Genomic DNA, 17,358 nt, shown 5'->3' with positions numbered 1-17,358 from the left:
AAAAGTTCTTTGGTTAACCTCTTCTCTTTGCCTCCATTTTTTATTTAAATCTATACAAGTCTTTAAGCATACATTCATCATCCTAGTAATTCCACTCCTACTTAAAGAGCTTAAAATGCATTTTTAAAATCTTTTTTAAAAGTTGAATTTATTGGGGTGACATTGGTTAATAAAATTATATAGGTTTCAGGTGTACAATTCTAGTGTACATCATCTCTATGTATATTGTATTATGTGTTCACCACCCCAAGTCAAGTTCCCTTACATCACCATTTATCCCTTCTTTACCCTCTCCCACTCGCCTCTGGGAATTTCCATGCTATTGTCTGTATCTGTGAGTGGTGTGTGTGTGTGTGCGCGCGCGCGCTGTTTTGTTTCTTTTTTTGCTTAATCTCTTCACCTTTTTCACCCAGCCTGGCAACCCACCTTCTCTCTGACAGCTGTCAGTCTATTCTCTAATGAGTCTGTTTCTATTTTGTTCGTTAGTTTATTTTTTAAATTTGATTCCACGTGAGTGAAGTCATATTGTACTTGCCTTACACTGACTGGTGTAAGACATTTTCAAATGGTCCTGAAGCCTGGCTGGAGTGGGTCAGTGGATTGAGCGGTTTCCTGTGCACCAAGAGTCACCGGTTCAGTTCCTGATCAGAGCATATGTCCGGGTTTGGGCTTGATCAGGAGGGGACGTGTAGGAAGCAGCCAATCGATTGTTGTTTCTCTCCCACTTCCTTTATCTCTATCTAAAAATCAATAAAAACATATTAAAGTAAGTACATGGCCCTGTAAAATGTATTTAATGAGCTGTTGTTTTTTTTTCTGAACATTGAAGTTACCCATTTTTCTTTACTGTTAAAGATATTCTAAAGTCTGCTAATATACAAACTATGCAAAATGTTACAATTTTGATAAGTATTGCCCTCCTGAGTTTTTAGCAATTTCTAATCCCATCTACTACATTAGAGAGCTTTTTTCTCTTCTTTATTATCAACACTGGCTATTACATTCTTATATTTTGCATTTCTTTGATTACAAGTAAGATCATTTTTATTTTTTGTTGTTTGTTAATTCTCACCTGAGAATATTTTCCCATTGATTTTTAGAGAGAGTGGAAGGGAGGAGGAGAGACAGAGAGAGAAACATTGATGTGAGAGAGATACATCAATTGATTGCCTCCTGCACCAGGGCTGGGGCTCAAGCCTGCAACTGAGGTTTGTGCCCTTGACCGGAATCAAACTTGGGACCCTTCAGCTTAGGGCAGTAAGATCATTTTTAAACTGCTCATATCTTTGATAAATTGATGGTTAGTGTGCTTTGTCTACCCTATCCCTCTATCCCTAATGAATGTTCACCGCCTCTTTCATACTGATTTGTAAGAGCTATTTTTATATATTAAGGTCATAAATATAGAGGGTAGGGCAAAAGTAGTTTATAGTTGTGAGTACATGAAACGTGTTATTATATACTATTGCATTATTTTTCACATGAAAAACTATAAACCTGCTTTTGCCAACCCTGTAGTTTCTTTAAAATATATATATATTTAAATGTCTCTATTCTTGGTGTTCTGGAAATTGATCAGTCCAAATATCAATTTGCTTTTATTTGAATTTCCTTATAGGATCACATTTCTTTGATTTTGGAATTTTGGTTACATGTGCATTTTTAAAAAAATATATTTTATTGATTTTTTTTTACAGAGAGGAAGGGAGAGAGATAGAGAGTTAGAAACATCGATGAGAGAGAGAATCGATCAGCTGCCTTCTGCACACCTCCTACTGGGGATGTGCCCGCAACCAAGGTACATGCCTTTGACTGGAATCGAACCTGGGACCCTTCAGTCTGCAGGCCGATGCTCTATCCACTGAGCCAAACTGGTTAGGGCACATGTGCATTTTTTAAAAAGTGGAATTTGGTGGTGTTTTTACTTCTTATTTCTTCATGAAGAAACTTGGTGTCAAATTTCCATCATGTCAAGCTCAAATGTGAATTTCACTCAGCAAGCTAAAGGACAGGCAGTGTATAAGTTTGATATGACTTGGCTACCAAAAATTCCTAATGCATCCCAAATTTGTGCCTCAAATTTCACCCTGCTATTTCTCCTCATCCCACTACCTAGATTGTTAAGTTCATTTGGCTTATGAGAAGCTTGTTAATAACCTAGGCGGCCCTGTCAAACTATCAGAAATGGCTGGGTAATATGAAGGTATATGAGTGGTAAATTTAAAATTAATGTTATTTGATGTATGGCTTGTTTTTTAATTTATAGTCTGCCTGACGTGTGGGTGAATGAAAGTGAACGACATCAATTAAAAACTAAAGTAGTTCATTTATCAAAGCTACCCAAAGATACTGCCTTGCTTTTGGACCCAAACATATACAGGTAATTTAATTGTTGATTTGATGTTTTACTTTCTGAATTGAAATCTTTAAATCTCTCTAAATATTTGGTGTAAGGTTAGGATTTATTTTTTAAGTACTGAATTCAGTACCAAGCATAATCTTGTTTTCTCGAGCTTTCTATATGGCAGTTACATCACAAAGATTTATAAATTATAGAATTGAGAAAGATAATATAGTACTGTTTGTTTTTAAGAGGTAGTTCCCAGTGTTTACGTTTCTAATAATTTTCTGCTTTGACCTTCGCTTTAGTGTCCTGTGCTTAGGGAGTTATTGGGGGGGGGGGGTAGAGGTGGGGAAAAGAGACCCAACTTTCCTGACTATGTGCTAAGGCACTTTGCTAGGTGCTTTACATGTACTTTACTCACACAGCAGCCCTGTGAAATAGGTGCCACTGTCTCTGTGTTACAGATTAGAAAACTGAAGCAAGAGGTTAGATAGCTTGCCCAAAGTTACACAGATACTATGTGACTGAACTCCATACTGCCTCTACCCAAATTTCAAAAGTGGCGAGCCCTAGCCCGTTTGGCTTAGTGGATAGAGCATTGACCTGTGGACTGAAAGGTCCCAGGTTCGATTCCGGTCAAGGGCACATGCCTGGGTTGCGGGCTCAATCTCTAGTGGGGGCATTATTGATGTTTCTCTCTCTCCCTCCCTTCCTCTCTGAAATCAATAAAAATATATTTAAAAGTGATGAAAATGCTTTAAAGGCAGATTTTCAAAAAAATTTTTTTTTACTGATTTTAGAGTGAGAGAGGGAGAGAGAGAGAAACATCAGTAATGAGAGAATCATTAATCGACTGCCTCATGCACGCGTGCGCGCACACATGCACACACGCTCTTGAGTCTGTAACCGAGGCATGTACACTGACTGGGAATTGAACTGTGATGTCCTGGCATAGGTTGATGTTCAACCCTTGAGCCACACCGGCCTGGCTAAAGGCACTATTAATGAACAAAATTTCTATTTAAGATAAATTTTAATTTAGTATGTATTTTATAATAGGAATAGATTGGATAAGAATAAGAGGACATATAAAAATTTGGGATAATCCCAAATGTGAATTTTAGCTATCATAAGTAGACTGTGCCAGATTTTGAAGTAATTAACACTTTGAACGTTTGGTTCATTCCACGACACAACTTTTTGGAATGTTAGTCAATGCAATAGGATTTCTATAATTTGAGACATCTTCTGAGAATGAAATTCTAACATAATGGGCCTTGCCATGTGGAAACACTGAGACTCAGGTTTTCCTACTCCAAAAATAAATTTTAAAATATCTTTTGGTGAAAGTGCTAAGTTCAATAAAATCTTGTTTCTGTGGACCGAGCTGGGTTATCAAGAAATTAACTGGTATAGAGAACAATGAAATATCTTAAGGAAGAAGATTGAGGTAAATCCACCACCGAAAATACAGAAAAGTCACTATTTAAGAAATAATTGAATATTGTTTATTTACTATTACCTAATTTAAGGTTATTTCTGGTTCCTCTTTGAAGGATGTAATTAAAATTAGCATTCGAAAAGAGTGATATTTTGGGAGAGTCACCCTGCTATTACAACTGGTTGTAAACATCTAGGCAGAGTTGACAAAGGGCATGAATCTTAATTATATGATTAAGACTAACTTCAGTGTTTCTGCTCTGCCTTGTACTCCCCCCTCTCTAAGGGTCTCCTTTCTCACAGAAACAGCCCCCCCCTTGTGCTCTATAGGAAGCAATTTAGATATTACAGTGAAAGTGACTTAAATCATTCAAGCTCAGAACCGTTGATGTTATAGTGCATAGGAATTGCATGTTCTCAGTGTAATTCTACAGTACTTACTGATTTCATTTTTGGGTAATGAAGATGTTCTTAACACATGTAGGTACTTCTGGGAGGTTTTTGTTGTTTTTTTAATTACCTCAATCTTAACATTTGAGTCTAAACTTTCATGCTTCTGGTATTCTGAAAGTTAGAATTTAGTTTACCCTAAAGTGGTACAGAGTAATAGAACTCCTTACATTTATTGTGGTGTAGCATTAACAATGTTTTGGATTTTGGTAGGGAAAACTTGTGAAATTAAGTAAAAGGGGGAAAAGCAATTATTCTAACTAGTTTTAGGAGAAATACTTTGTTTATGCACATTTCAAAATGAAAGCATGCAAACCTTCTAAAAATATCTTAAAAAGACTAAAAAGAACCTATTTATTTGAGGTTTTAAAACATTAGTTTCCGTAGTATTAGTTGATTAAAATGTATGTGTTAGACATGAAATGCTTTTTTAGAAATACACTAGCAGGCTACATAAAAAGGATTAATTAAAAGGCTATACTATGTAACTAAATTTGTATTCATTATGTGTGAATGCTTTGGAAATAAACTTTAATGATGATCAATGATCATCACATTGCTTATATTTTATAAATATTTTTAATGTCTCTTGAAATACTTAATGTGTTTTTGATATAGTTGAATAAAAGAATATTCCTTTTTCTCTTTTTCTAGAACAATGCCGCAGAAGAGGTTGAAGAGGTAAAAAATAAATAAATACATTAAAAAGCAAACAAGCGGGGACACCTGCAGTCTTAGTCACTGACAATGGGTTTAGTAAAAGTTGCACATTAGACTCAACCCCTTCCTCTTTTTTAATCCAATATTTAGAATAATATTTATGCTTAGTGTAAACATTCTGTGAATGAAGTAGGCTCTTCTGTGGAATATATTAATATATTACTGTATGTCCACATTTTCATGGAATGGTACTGTGGGAGACTGAGCAAACACTCTTTTGGCAACTTAGTGGAATAGCTTCTTAAAGGCTTTGCATGCTTGCTGCTTTAAGCTGCTTTTTCCCCCCTTTAGTGATTGCAGTAGTTTATATTGGAAAGAAAAACAATTACAATGTGTGCCCATACAAATACCAAAAGCACTGTAAGGATATTTATCTTGACAGTGTCTATCGATTTGACGTCATATTAGGACATATTAGGCAATGAAAATTATCAATTATAAATAGATGTGATTGGTTGCCATTTGTGTTCTTTTGCAGAACTCTGATAAGAAAAGTGTTCAATTTGTATTTAAGCAAACAGTGAACGACATTTGCAATCAACTAAATATTCGTCTTTCGAATTAGGGCTGCAAATTTCTGTTAAAGAGTGTTGCCGTATGTCTGGTGGCTCCCTTTTCAGGACTAGGGTTTTCTAATGGAGTACAGTATGTTAATATTTACCTATATAACTAATCTGTTAACGGTTTTTGAAAAACCTTTATTTCAAATATTTTAATAATCCTCTATTTTCATTTTAACCTACATAAGCCTCTAATTTTTTTTTTTTTCTGAGGAAAGCATTTCGTTAATTAGTTTTTTCTTAACATAAGAAAAATTGTATTTTTTAAGTGTTGTCAAACTGAATGAATCCTTTATGCACCAAAGTTGGTTTTGAAAAAGAAAATAAAATCACTTTCTTGCTTGGTTAAGCAAGAAGCCATATGGATTTTTTTTTTTAACTTACAGAAATGGAAATATGTGTAACTTGTTAGTATTGTATCAAATAAATGTTGCATAGAGATAATAGAACATTGCTTGTAAATAATTCAGCAGATTTGTAATATATTTTTATATTATGAAATGTACTGTAGATGTTTTTCTAGAGGCATGAAAGTTAAATGTATATATTATGGGTAGAAATAATATTGAAGGATATTGTAATTCACTAGTGCTGCCAGAGGAATTGTTAATAAAGCACCTTCTTTAACAATAAATGTCTTTGCAGACTTAAGGGACTATGTACTACTGTTAATATCTTTAAGAACAAAACACATTGAACATCCTTCCAGAAAGTCTTTGAGGGAGGACCTATACCCATAATAGAATTATGGCACTCATTTCTGACAGTGACTGTGAAATCAATCATTTCCTTACTGTTGGAAGGACATATTGTAAAGTATGTGGTTATATGCAGTCAAACTGCAGAAAATACTCCTGATTGAGGAGTTTTCACTTTACTACAGTGATATAAAAACCAGCAGTTTTTACACTAAATTTTTAAAGAATAGACAAAAATATAGAACCAAGCCTTTGGTTCCAAAATGGGAAAGTTTCATGATACATAAATCATATCTCATTTACTTTAAAATATTTTAAAATAAAAGTTATGGGGACTTTATTCGTAAACAATGGGGTAAAGAGCTATATACATGAAATGAGTCATATAAAATGAAATGAAGTGCAAATAAAAGCACTGGTACTATAAGACATTCTGGAATGGTTGTTTAATAAGGGTATTATCCATATGATCTGTAGCAAATGTGATTTTATTTTTAAAAAGAAAAGAAAAGCAGTGTGTTTTCTTACCGTTTTTGTTTCTTTTGCTTAAGCACTTCATTAATTGCTTTATTCTGTATCTGGAAGTAATCTGCAATCTTCTTTGTTCTTTTTAAATTTTGGTTTGTTAAAAAATTGCCAAATAGAAGTGTTTCAGATATATAGTTTGTACCTGTATTTTTTATTTTATTGCCTCATGTTCTTGTAAGTCATTCTTAATTGACCAATGATTGTAGACCTTGCTGAGTATTTTTTCTAATAAAACAAAACCAAATCACATTTAGCTTCAAAATTGTAACAATTAAATTTTAAAACAACACCTGACATTTTCTTTAGGGATTCAGTACATAAAAGTTTTTTCATTGTGTAGAAATATTTAGATGTCAAAACCAAATTTCATGGTTCTTGATTAGGCTCCGAGTACTCACTCATGGTACTTTGCTGCTTATCTGAGTTTAGTCTGATTCTATTAACACACCAAAAAATATGGAATTAAAATGAAAGTGTATTTAATTTGTATGTAAACATTATTACACACCATCAATTATGATTGGCAAGTAAATGTGAACATTTTTTTTTTTTAATCCTCACCTTAGGATATGCTTTTATTGATGTTTAGAGAGTGAGGACCGGGGGGATTGAGCGAGAGAGAAACATCCATGAATCTAACCCACAACCTTTTTGGTTCATGAGATGACACCAGCCAACTGAGCCACTTGGCTAGGGCCTACTTGTGAACCTTTTAATTATGTTTCTTGAATGATGTCTATCCATCTATATTGTTCCTCCTAACTTCCATATATGACATTTATAATATGGTACCTGAAATATAATTAGTCTCTTATTCAGAATCCATTGTTTAGCCCAGTGGTGGTCAAACTGCAGTCACAGGCATACCCATTCATTGATGTGGTGTCTGCGCTTGCTTTCTTCCTATAGTTTCGGAGTGGAGCAATGAGACCGTATGGCCTGCAAACCTAAAATATTTACTATCTGACCTTTTAAGGAAAAACTTGCCAATCCCTGGTACAGATGATAAAATTTTTGGAAAAATAAACCTAGTCCACAGAGCCTACATTTTAATATAATAGTTTTAATCTTGGTAAAATGAACCAGTACATTGCATTTCAGTGAAAGCTGCTTCATATAAATGGCCATTTTAGCTAACTGCAACAAATGGTGTTTTTGCTTTTTTGGTATTTTTTTACACTTTCACATTGGGTTTCTTAATAGTTATTAATATTTCACCATTTGTTTTTGTGTGTTTTGTTTTACTAAGTAGGACTAAAGGAAATTTTATAAACCACAAGGCATATATTGCTCTAGCTAAAAGAATCTTGGAAGTGGAAAATATTGTAAAATTGAAAGTTGTTTATTTTTTTAAAATAAATTTTTCATATCTAAATCTTCCCTAAAGTGGACACACATTGCTTCTGAGTTTCAGATGAAAGGAAATTAAGATGGGGAGTAATGAACTCTAAATGTGTATTTTAAGATTTGGTTTATTCTCATTGAAAGCAATGATAATCATATCAGTAAAGTGCTGACTGTAAAATTATCTTTTTGTTTACACTTTAATGCTTTAAATATTCAAGTACTCTTAAAAGGATATAATTTGCAACGATTAAGTTATCTTTGTTTGCTATTTGAAATTTTAATAATATAGTTAACAAAAGTTAGATACTTGAATAAAATATAAAAATGGGAAAATATGGTCAAAAGTCTTTAAAACAGTTCTCTAAAAGGCAAACAAAATCTTTTTTTTTTATATATATATATATATATTTTATTGATTTTTTACAGAGAGGAAGGGAGAGGGATAGAGAGTTAGAAACATCGATGGGAGAGAAACATCGATCAGCCGCCTCCTGCACACCTCCTACTGGGGATGTGCCCACAACCAAGGTACATGCCCTTGACCGGAATCGAACCTGGGACCTTTCAGTCCGCAGGCCGACGCTCTATCCACTGAGCCAAACCGGTTTCGGCGCAAACAAATTCTTATATTGTAAAACTGATGTTTATCTGAATAACAAAGCCTAGGTTTTGAAGACAAGTACATTTTGGGGGGGTTTCAATGAAAAATATTTTTTAAAATGTGCAGAAAATAATTTCTTAGGACAAATTTTTGTTAAAAATTTTCTTATGTATATGACTTTTTTGAATCCTTGTTTATAAATTAATTTTTATTGACTTCAGAGAGGAAGGGAGACAGAGAGAGAGGTAGAAACATCCATGATGAAGAGAGACTCTCAGATCACCTGGGCGGCATGGTAATCTAACCGTGACCTGGTTCATAGGTCAGCACTAAACCACAGAACCACACTGGTTGGGCAGAAAGAATCTTAATTAGGGCCAAGGAAATCTTAACCACATTTTGCTCATCTTTTTCCTCGTCTGATTCCAAACAATTTCCAGTTATTAATACAACTTTTGTTGCCTAGTGATTGAAATTACTAGGTTCGCGAGCCACATGCGGCTCTTTGGCCCCTTGAGTGTGGCTCTTCCACAAAATACCACGTGCGGGCATGCACGTACAGTGCGAAGTTGACTTAAAACTTTAAGTAAAGTTTATTAAGTTAATTTTAGGGAATGTTGTGGAGTAATTTATGACAAACAACAAGGTAAATATGATACAAAACCATTTGAAGTATCTTATCCTCACTTACTCCTTCTCTAATGCTCTGCCTTTCTTTATGTAGATATTGTGTGGACGAGAAAGGGGCCACATACTAAACCTGACAGGCTTAGATCCTACATACTCGGAAACCAAAAATAGCCACATAGGATATTCTGAACATAAAACTTCCTAACCAAAAATGAGTCATCCTCTTTTGCTTCTAATGTATAAAGTTGTAAAACTGCTATTCTTTGGAGCATTTTCTCAATCCGTTAAAATTTTGCTTCCCAGCAATTGTCATCTTGACTGAAATTAAATCAAAACTTCTCTACAGGTTCGGACATTTCTTATGTCGACACTGGCCTATATATCATTTCCTTCTCTCTGAAATTCAATTTCTTGCAAGGCAGACCTGGCATCAAATTCTCCCTATTTTTGTTTGTCTGAAAAAGTCTTTATTTCTCCTTCACTTTTGAAGGATGGTTTCACAGAGTAAAGAATTAATAGGTTGGTGTTTTTGTTTTTCTTTCATTACATATTTCACTTTCTTCCATAGCATGGTTTATGAGGAAATGCCTGCTGCTATTCTATCTTTGCTCCTCTCTATATATGGTATTTTTGCACCCTTGCTTCTTTCAAGATTTTTTTTCTTTTATTTTTCTACAATTTGAATATGATAGGCCTAGTTGTAGATTTTTTGGGGGGCATTTATTCTTATTCTGTGTTTAGCTGTCTGACATTAATTTGGGGGAAATTCTGTCATTATTGCTTCCAATATTTCCTCTGTTCCTTTTTCTCTTCTGGTATTCCCCTCACACATATGCTAAGCCTTTGTAGTTGTCCCGAAGTTTGTGTCTATTCTGTTCCCCTTTTCCTTAGTCTTTAAAAAAGTATTTTGCTTTTCAGTTTTGGAAATTTCTTTTTTTATATATATATATATTATTGATTTTTTTTTTTACAGAGAAGAAGGGAGAGGGACAGAGTTAGAAACATCGATGAGAGAGATCAATCAGCTGCCTCCTGCATGCCCCCCACTGGGGATGTGCCCGCAACCAGGGTACATGGCCTTGACCGGAATCGGACCCAGGACCCTTGAGTCCTCAGGCCGACGCTCTATCCACTGAGCCAAACCGGTTCGGCTGGAAATTTCTTTTGATATATTCCCAAGCTCACAGATGCTTTCCTTAACTGTGTCCAGTCTAATGAACCCATCAAAGTCATTTTTTCATTTCTATTATCGTGTTTTTATTTCTAGGATTTCTTCTTGAGTCCTTTAATTTCTGTCTTTCAGCTTACATTAGCCATTGGTTCCTGAAAGTTGTCTACTTTTCCATTAGTATATTGATACATGTTATCTTAGCATATTGATGTAATTATTTTAAATTCCTGGCCTGATAATTCCAACGTGCCTGCTGTATCTGAGTCAGCTTGCTTTTTGTCTTTGAAATGTGTTTTTTTACATTTTGTCATCCACGTAGTAATTGTTTGTTGAAAGCTGGACATTATGTGCCTGCTAAAGAACCACTGTCAATAGGCTTTAGTGGTGGGGGGAGGTGGGGGGGGGGGGAGTGAGCCTGTGCCCCTGGGCTATGACCTTCACAAGGGCCTCTCAGGTTTTTGTGGTGGTGGTTGTTTTTAACCAAAGGGGAGGTTTATTAAGGTGAAAGTAACAAAGCTCTAGGCTGGAGGAGACCCAAAAGGGGTTGCCAGGCCTCTCGGTGTTTCCTTCCTTAGGTGGAGCAGGATGGCTGGAGGTGGCTGTAGTTGGGTATTTGCCCTTCTCCCACCTGGAAGACTTCTCCCAGGTCAGCTAGGCCCCAATAAAACCTCAGTAGGGTTAGGCTCTGGTGAAATGGTTTCCCTAGAGGGCAGGCCTCCTCAAGAACTGCAGAACGTCCCACTGGTGTGGCTCAGAGGTTGAGCAGTGACCCATGAGCCAGGAGGTCATGGTTCGATTGCCGGTCAGGGCACATGCCAGGGGGGTGGGCTTGATCCCCAGAAGGGGGTGGGCAGGAAGCAGCCAATCAATGAGTCTCATCATTGATGTTTCTATCCTCTCCCTTTCCTCTCTCTGGAATCAATTAAAAAACAAACTAAAACTGCTGAATGCTTTGGGTCTCTTTGAAAATGGCTACTTTCCCGTCCTCCGGCAAAAAGCAAGAGGGGACTTTCCCTGTCTTTGCTGTGAGAATCTGGTAGGACTCCTGGGGGTAAAACACAAAGTGTGTGGGGCTGGGCTGTGTGTATGACTGGGTCCCTTGGAGTTTTTAACTCCACCGTATCTACACTGAGCTTTCAGCAATTCGCCAACTACAGTTTAGGTTTTCCTACCCCACTGCTGGTCCCCATGGAGGTTCTGCTCTGGTAGGTTGTGATTCTCCAGCTCCTCCTGTCTGGGTCAGTGATTTGCCTTGTGACCTCCGTTCTGTGATGGATCTAAGAAGAATTGTTGATACACAATTCAACTTCTACCTGTTGGGACAGACGACTTCTGAGCTCCTTACATTCCAGATTAGAAACTAGACTTTCAAACCAATTTGAATAGTAATATATCGATTCATCCATTGCTCTGGCTCCATTACTGTAAACGAGAGTTAAGCCTATACAAGGCTCAGGGATGTGTTTTCAGGCTGCATTGTAATTTATTTTTTTGTTAATCCTCACTGGAGAATATTTTTTCCATTAAAAAAATATTTTTAGAGTGGAAGGGAGGAGGAGAGAAAGAAACATGGATGTGAGAGAGACATCAATTGGTTGCCTCCTGCATGTGCCCTGACCAAGGCTGGGGATCAAGCTTGCAACCGCCGTACATACCTCTGGGATTGAAACAGGCCCTTCAGTCCGTGGGCTAATGCTCTAATCACTAAGCAAACCAGCTAGGGCCTGCAGTGTAATTTATATCATCTTACATACCGTAAAGCATTTTCAGGCAAAATTAAAGTAAAATATTACTGTTTATATGATTTTTTAGTTTTTTTTCCCCTCAACTTGACTCTGTTCAAAACAGAGGAACTCAAAGAAAACGGAATCAAAGGAGCAATAAAGGAGGGATCAAGAAAATGTATCAGCCCTGACCAGTGTGGCTCAGTAGATAGAGCGCCGGCCTGCGGACTGAAGGGTCCCAGGTTCGATTCTGGTCAAGGGCATGTACCTGGGTTGCCGGCACATCCCCAGTAGGAGGTGTGCAGGAGGCAGCTGATCGATGTTTCTCATCAATGTTTCCAACTCTCCATCCCTCTCCCTTTCTCTCTGTAAAAAATCAATAAAATATGTTTTAGAAAAAAGAAAATGTATCAATTCAGTACTTAATTCTACATTACGTTCAGTGTTTTTGAGGGACACAGGAACGGATAGAGCAAAAGGCCCTGTTCTCATAGAACTTAAATTCTAGTGAGGAGGGGAGGGATAAGGTAATAAACTAATAGTTGAAGTCAGTGAAAAGGGCCATGAAGACAAGCAGTGGAACTAGAGAAAGAAGGTAGGGTGCTGTTTCAGTCAGCACAGTTGGAAGTTCTCTGAGGTGGTCATGGTTGAGCAGAGAGAGACCTGGCAGGTGGGTGTGCGTGAGGAGCGTGTTTGAGGCAGATGTGGTAAGTACGAGGGTCTGAGGAGGGTAGGCTTGGCCTGCTGCATGAATAGAAAGCCACCCGTGTGGCGGGAACACGGGGGAGGGGGGGCGGGGGGTATTAGAGGCACATCATGAAGGACGGACTGGCACACTTTGTTCTGTAAAAACAGTAAATTAGTTGAAATAGTTTTAGTTTTCAATTACAGTTCACCTTCAACATTGCTTTGTTTTGGTCTAGCAGCACAGTGGCTAGACAATTATACGTTTTCAGAAAGTGTTTTCCCCAATATTCCCAGTACCTACCTGGCACCATACATAGCTTTCACAATATTATTGACTGTACTAGTGGCCCAGTGCATGAAATTCGTGCAGTTGGGGGGTCTCCCTCAGCCTGGCCTGCAACCTCTCCAATCTGGGACCCCTTGGAGGATGTCCGACATCCCTCTCACAATCCTGGACCGCTGGCTCCTAACCTTGCACCCCCCTTCTGGCCTGATCACCCCTAACTGCCCCCCCACACACACCGGCGTGCGCTCTCCTAACTGCCCCCTCCGCCAGCCTGCTCATCTCCAACTGCCCCCCCCCCCCATGCCGGCCTGCTCTCCCCCAACTGCCCCTCTGCCAGCCTGCTCTCCCCTAACTGTCCCCCCCCCCCCGTTGGCCTGATCACCCCCCAACTGCCCTCCCCTCCTGGTCTGATCACCCCTAACTGCCTCTTCCTCAGCCCCACCACCATGGCTTTGTCCAGAGGATGTCTGGAAGGTCTCCGGTCTAATTAGCATATTACCCTTTTATTAGTATAGATTCCCTATGTTGTACTTACAGCCTGTGACAATTTGGAAATACCAACTTGTAGTTACCTCTTTCACCCAGTCCTCCAATTCCTTCCCCTCTGGCTATTACCAGTCTGCTCTGTGTCTAAGTGTTTCAATGTGTTTTTTTTGTTTTTTTAAATATATTTTATTGATATTTTTTACAGAGAGGAAGGGAGAGGGATAGTGAGTTAGAAACATCAATGAGAGAGAAACATCGATTCAGCTGCCTCCTGCACGCCCCCTATTGAGGATGTGCCCGCAACCCAGGTACATGCCCTTGACGGGAATTGAACCTGGGACCCTTGAGTCTGCAGGCCTACGCTCTATCCACTGAGCCAAACCAGCTAGGGCGTTTCAACGTTTTTTAAATTAAAAAATATTTTTATTCATTTCTGAGAGGAAGGGAGAGGGAGAGAGAGAGAGAAACACCAATGATGAGAGAAAATCATTGATCGGCTGCCTCCTGCACACCCCACACTGGGGATGGAGCCCGCAACCCAGGCATATGCCCTGACTGGGAATGGAACTGTGACCTGGTTCATAGGTGGACGCTTTGAACTTCAGCCCACACTGGCTGGGCTGAAGAAGTATTGAATGAAAGGTGATGCTGTTATCAAGCTTTTAATGTTAGATTTTGTCTCTGGAATTCTTTTAAAATTTACAAATATCCTAAAACCATTATGCGTGTTAGTGATCAAGAATGGAGATGATTTCCCTGTGGAAACAGAAGTGAAGTAGGCTGAAGTTTCTGACATTTTATTTGCCTACTGCTTTAAACAGTAATTTTTTTTAAAATATTTTATTGATTTTTTACAGAGAGGAAGGGAGAGAGATAGTTAGAAACATCGATGAGAGAGAAACATCGATCAGCTGCCTCCTGCACATCTCCTATTGGGGATATGCCCGCAACCCAGGTACATGCTCTTGACCGGAATCGAACCTGGGACCTTTCAGTCCGCAGGCCGACGCTCTGTCCACTGAGCCAAACCGGTTTCGGCTAAACAATAATTTTTATATACAGCCATCATCTGTGCAAACTGCTTTGGGTTTATGGTCATAAATTTTCACTCTGAAATAGTTGAATCAGTATTTGCCAGGTGCTATACAGCCGGCTGGGAGACGTTCCTTTGGCCGTGGTTAGGAGGAGGAATTGGGGATAGCTTTTGTTTTCTCTCAGGTAAGAAGTAAGGAGAAAAACTTAGGTCAGTATTTAGAAAATTGGTGAAGAAACCTCTAAGTTGTTCCCAGTCTTACCTGCACAGAGTATTGAATAGAAGATTATTTCAGTCCTAAACCAATTACTGTTTCAGTGACAAGACCCAGCCAGACTGGTCAATCCTACAGGAGTCTATATAGAGTGTCAGAAGGAAGCTTTCCTTTTTGGTCTATAGGATTGCCTAATTTATAAAGAGGAACTATTTGTAAAATCTGAATTTAATTTGTATAGCATCCCCACCCCATTTTTTTCGAAGATGTACAAATTTCAGAAGAAACTGTAGCACTCTAATAGTTAAATTGTTTTTTGATAGCTAGATAACATACAAGGAAAAATGGTGACTTCATTTTTTTGCCTCAGCATTTTGTATTGCTCTTGAACCCTTTGGTAAAAGAAAAATAGTACGATGAGTAATTCTTGGTCAGTGCAGTACATTTTCTAAAAATATCAAATAATTTCCTTGAAAATGTTCCAAATATGTGACATATATTCAATATAGAGATTTAGAAAATTCATACAAAAATATTTAAACTAAAATCCAATCATATTTTTAAAATCACTATTAATATATTAGGTGTCAATGTATGAGGATATTTTCTTCTATCTACACAGAAAAGATTTTTTCCAGATTGGTTAATAATGTATCACGTATATGCTGAGCATTTCTACATCACTGGACTCCTGGTACAATGTAACTTCCCATTGTGTGTGTGTGCCATACATACTTTTGTTAACTGGCCCCTTATCGTTGAGTATTTTAGTTTCCACTGTCTCACGAGTGTAAATAATGCTCGAACTGAAAATTTGGAGCGTGCTTTGTTATTTGTATGCTACAAATGGTATGTGGCCTTGTGCCCTTCCATTCCTGAATACTATCATGAAAATAAAAAAAGTATAAAGGACAGCTATTGTTTTAATTTATATTTATGACAATAAAGCCTGGGTATATTCTTATAGTTATGTTTGTTATTATTCAACTATGTAAAACTATATATATAAAACCCTAAACAACCAGTTGACCGTTTGACTGGTTGCTATGATGCTCACTGATCACCAGGGGGCAGACGCTCAATGCAGGAGCTGGCCCCTGGTGGTCAGTGCACTCTCACAGTGGGAGCGCTGCTTAGCTGACTAATGGGCGCCAGATGTGGGCTCATGCCTGTCTAGCACAGCTGCGGCGGTGCGAGCCTCTCCCACCTCCGCGTCAGCGCTACTGAGCAGTGGCAGAGACAGGTGCTGTGGGGATGAGTGGGAGTGGCGCGGTGCTCGACTGCCACTTCTACATCCCTCGGGGGATGTCAGACTGCTGGTTTTGGCCTGGTCCCCGGGGATCGAGCTAAAACTGGCAATCTGACGTTCCCCAAGGGGTCCTGTGTAGTAGAGCTCGGGAAGTATGTCTCAGCGCTGCGGCTGATGCAATGGTGTGAGCACACTCCACCATGACATGCTTCCTCGGCACACCAGGAAGTAGCACGCCCGCCTGAACTAACTCCTAGAGCCACGTGCACAGTACCCCAGCCTTTCAGCCATTGGTTGCCTATAGCAACGTGTCTCCCTCTGATTGGTCGCCTATAGCAACGTGTCTCCCTCTGATTGGTCCCCTCATGCTATATATACCCCTGTAGTTCCACAATAAAACGGATCTGCATCACTGAACCTGGTCCCCGGAGTCGTGCATGCAGATGCCCTAGCGCGTTGGGGCTCCGTCATCCTCACTCCTGAGGGACCCCCTGCTTCAGTCCTGGATTGCAAGAGGGTGCAGGCCAGCCTGAGGGACCCCACTGGTGCACAAATCTGTGCACTGGGCCTCTAGTGTAAAAATATTAATCCTTTTACAATGCAAACAATGTCCAACTTTTGTTATTTTTATACAGATTTTTAAATCAACTCTTGCAATCTTTTTCATTATGAACCTTTTCTTGGTTAATATGGAGAAAGTCCTTTCCTATTCAGTGTCCAAGTAAGTTAATTTCTTCAGGTTATTATGTGGTTTTATTTGTAAAAAAACAAAAACAAAACAATTATGTAAAATTTCAAGCATATTTAAGAATACAGAGAGGAGCTTAGTGAACCTGCTTTAACAAGTGGCCAATACATGGCCAATCTTGTTCCATTTATATCTGTCCCCTTGGGATATTTTGAAGTAAATTTCTGACATCTGAGGATCATTTAATCTGTTGATACTTGGGATTGTATCTCTAAAAGATAAGGATTTCACTTTTAAAACATAACCACAGTACCATATCACATGTAAAAAATTTAACAGTAATCCCTAGTATCAATTATTCAATATAATTTTTCTGATTGACTTAAAATTGTTGTTTGTTTTTTATCTTTTATAGATTAGGTTTTATTGAGAAAGTAATGCATGCACTTCATACAGAAAGTTTCAGAGTACAAAAGTGTATAACAATGAAAGCCAGTCTACT

The 17,358-nt window shown here is 38.2% G+C and overlaps 1 protein-coding gene across 1 annotated transcript in view; it reads left to right on the top strand.

Annotated features, from left to right (window-relative positions):
• Nucleotides 1–6,870, top strand: part of AEBP2 (AE binding protein 2) — a 58,222-nt gene extending 51,352 nt beyond the window's left edge. Inside the window, exons 7-9 of the mRNA XM_081084242.1 lie at nucleotides 2,267–2,380; nucleotides 4,889–4,915; nucleotides 5,433–6,870. Coding sequence (XP_080940368.1) covers nucleotides 2,267–2,380; nucleotides 4,889–4,915; nucleotides 5,433–5,478 — 187 coding nt within the window. The 3' untranslated portion in view covers nucleotides 5,479–6,870. The remainder of the gene's footprint in view (nucleotides 1–2,266; nucleotides 2,381–4,888; nucleotides 4,916–5,432) is intronic.
• Nucleotides 6,871–17,358: the final 10,488 nt, after the last annotated feature.

The sequence above is a fragment of the Myotis nattereri genome (genome assembly GCF_964212035.1).
Source record: "Myotis nattereri genome assembly, chromosome: 2".
Classification (NCBI taxonomy): Eukaryota; Metazoa; Chordata; class Mammalia; order Chiroptera; family Vespertilionidae; genus Myotis; species Myotis nattereri.
This window is presented reverse-complemented; position numbering and strand designations above follow the sequence as displayed.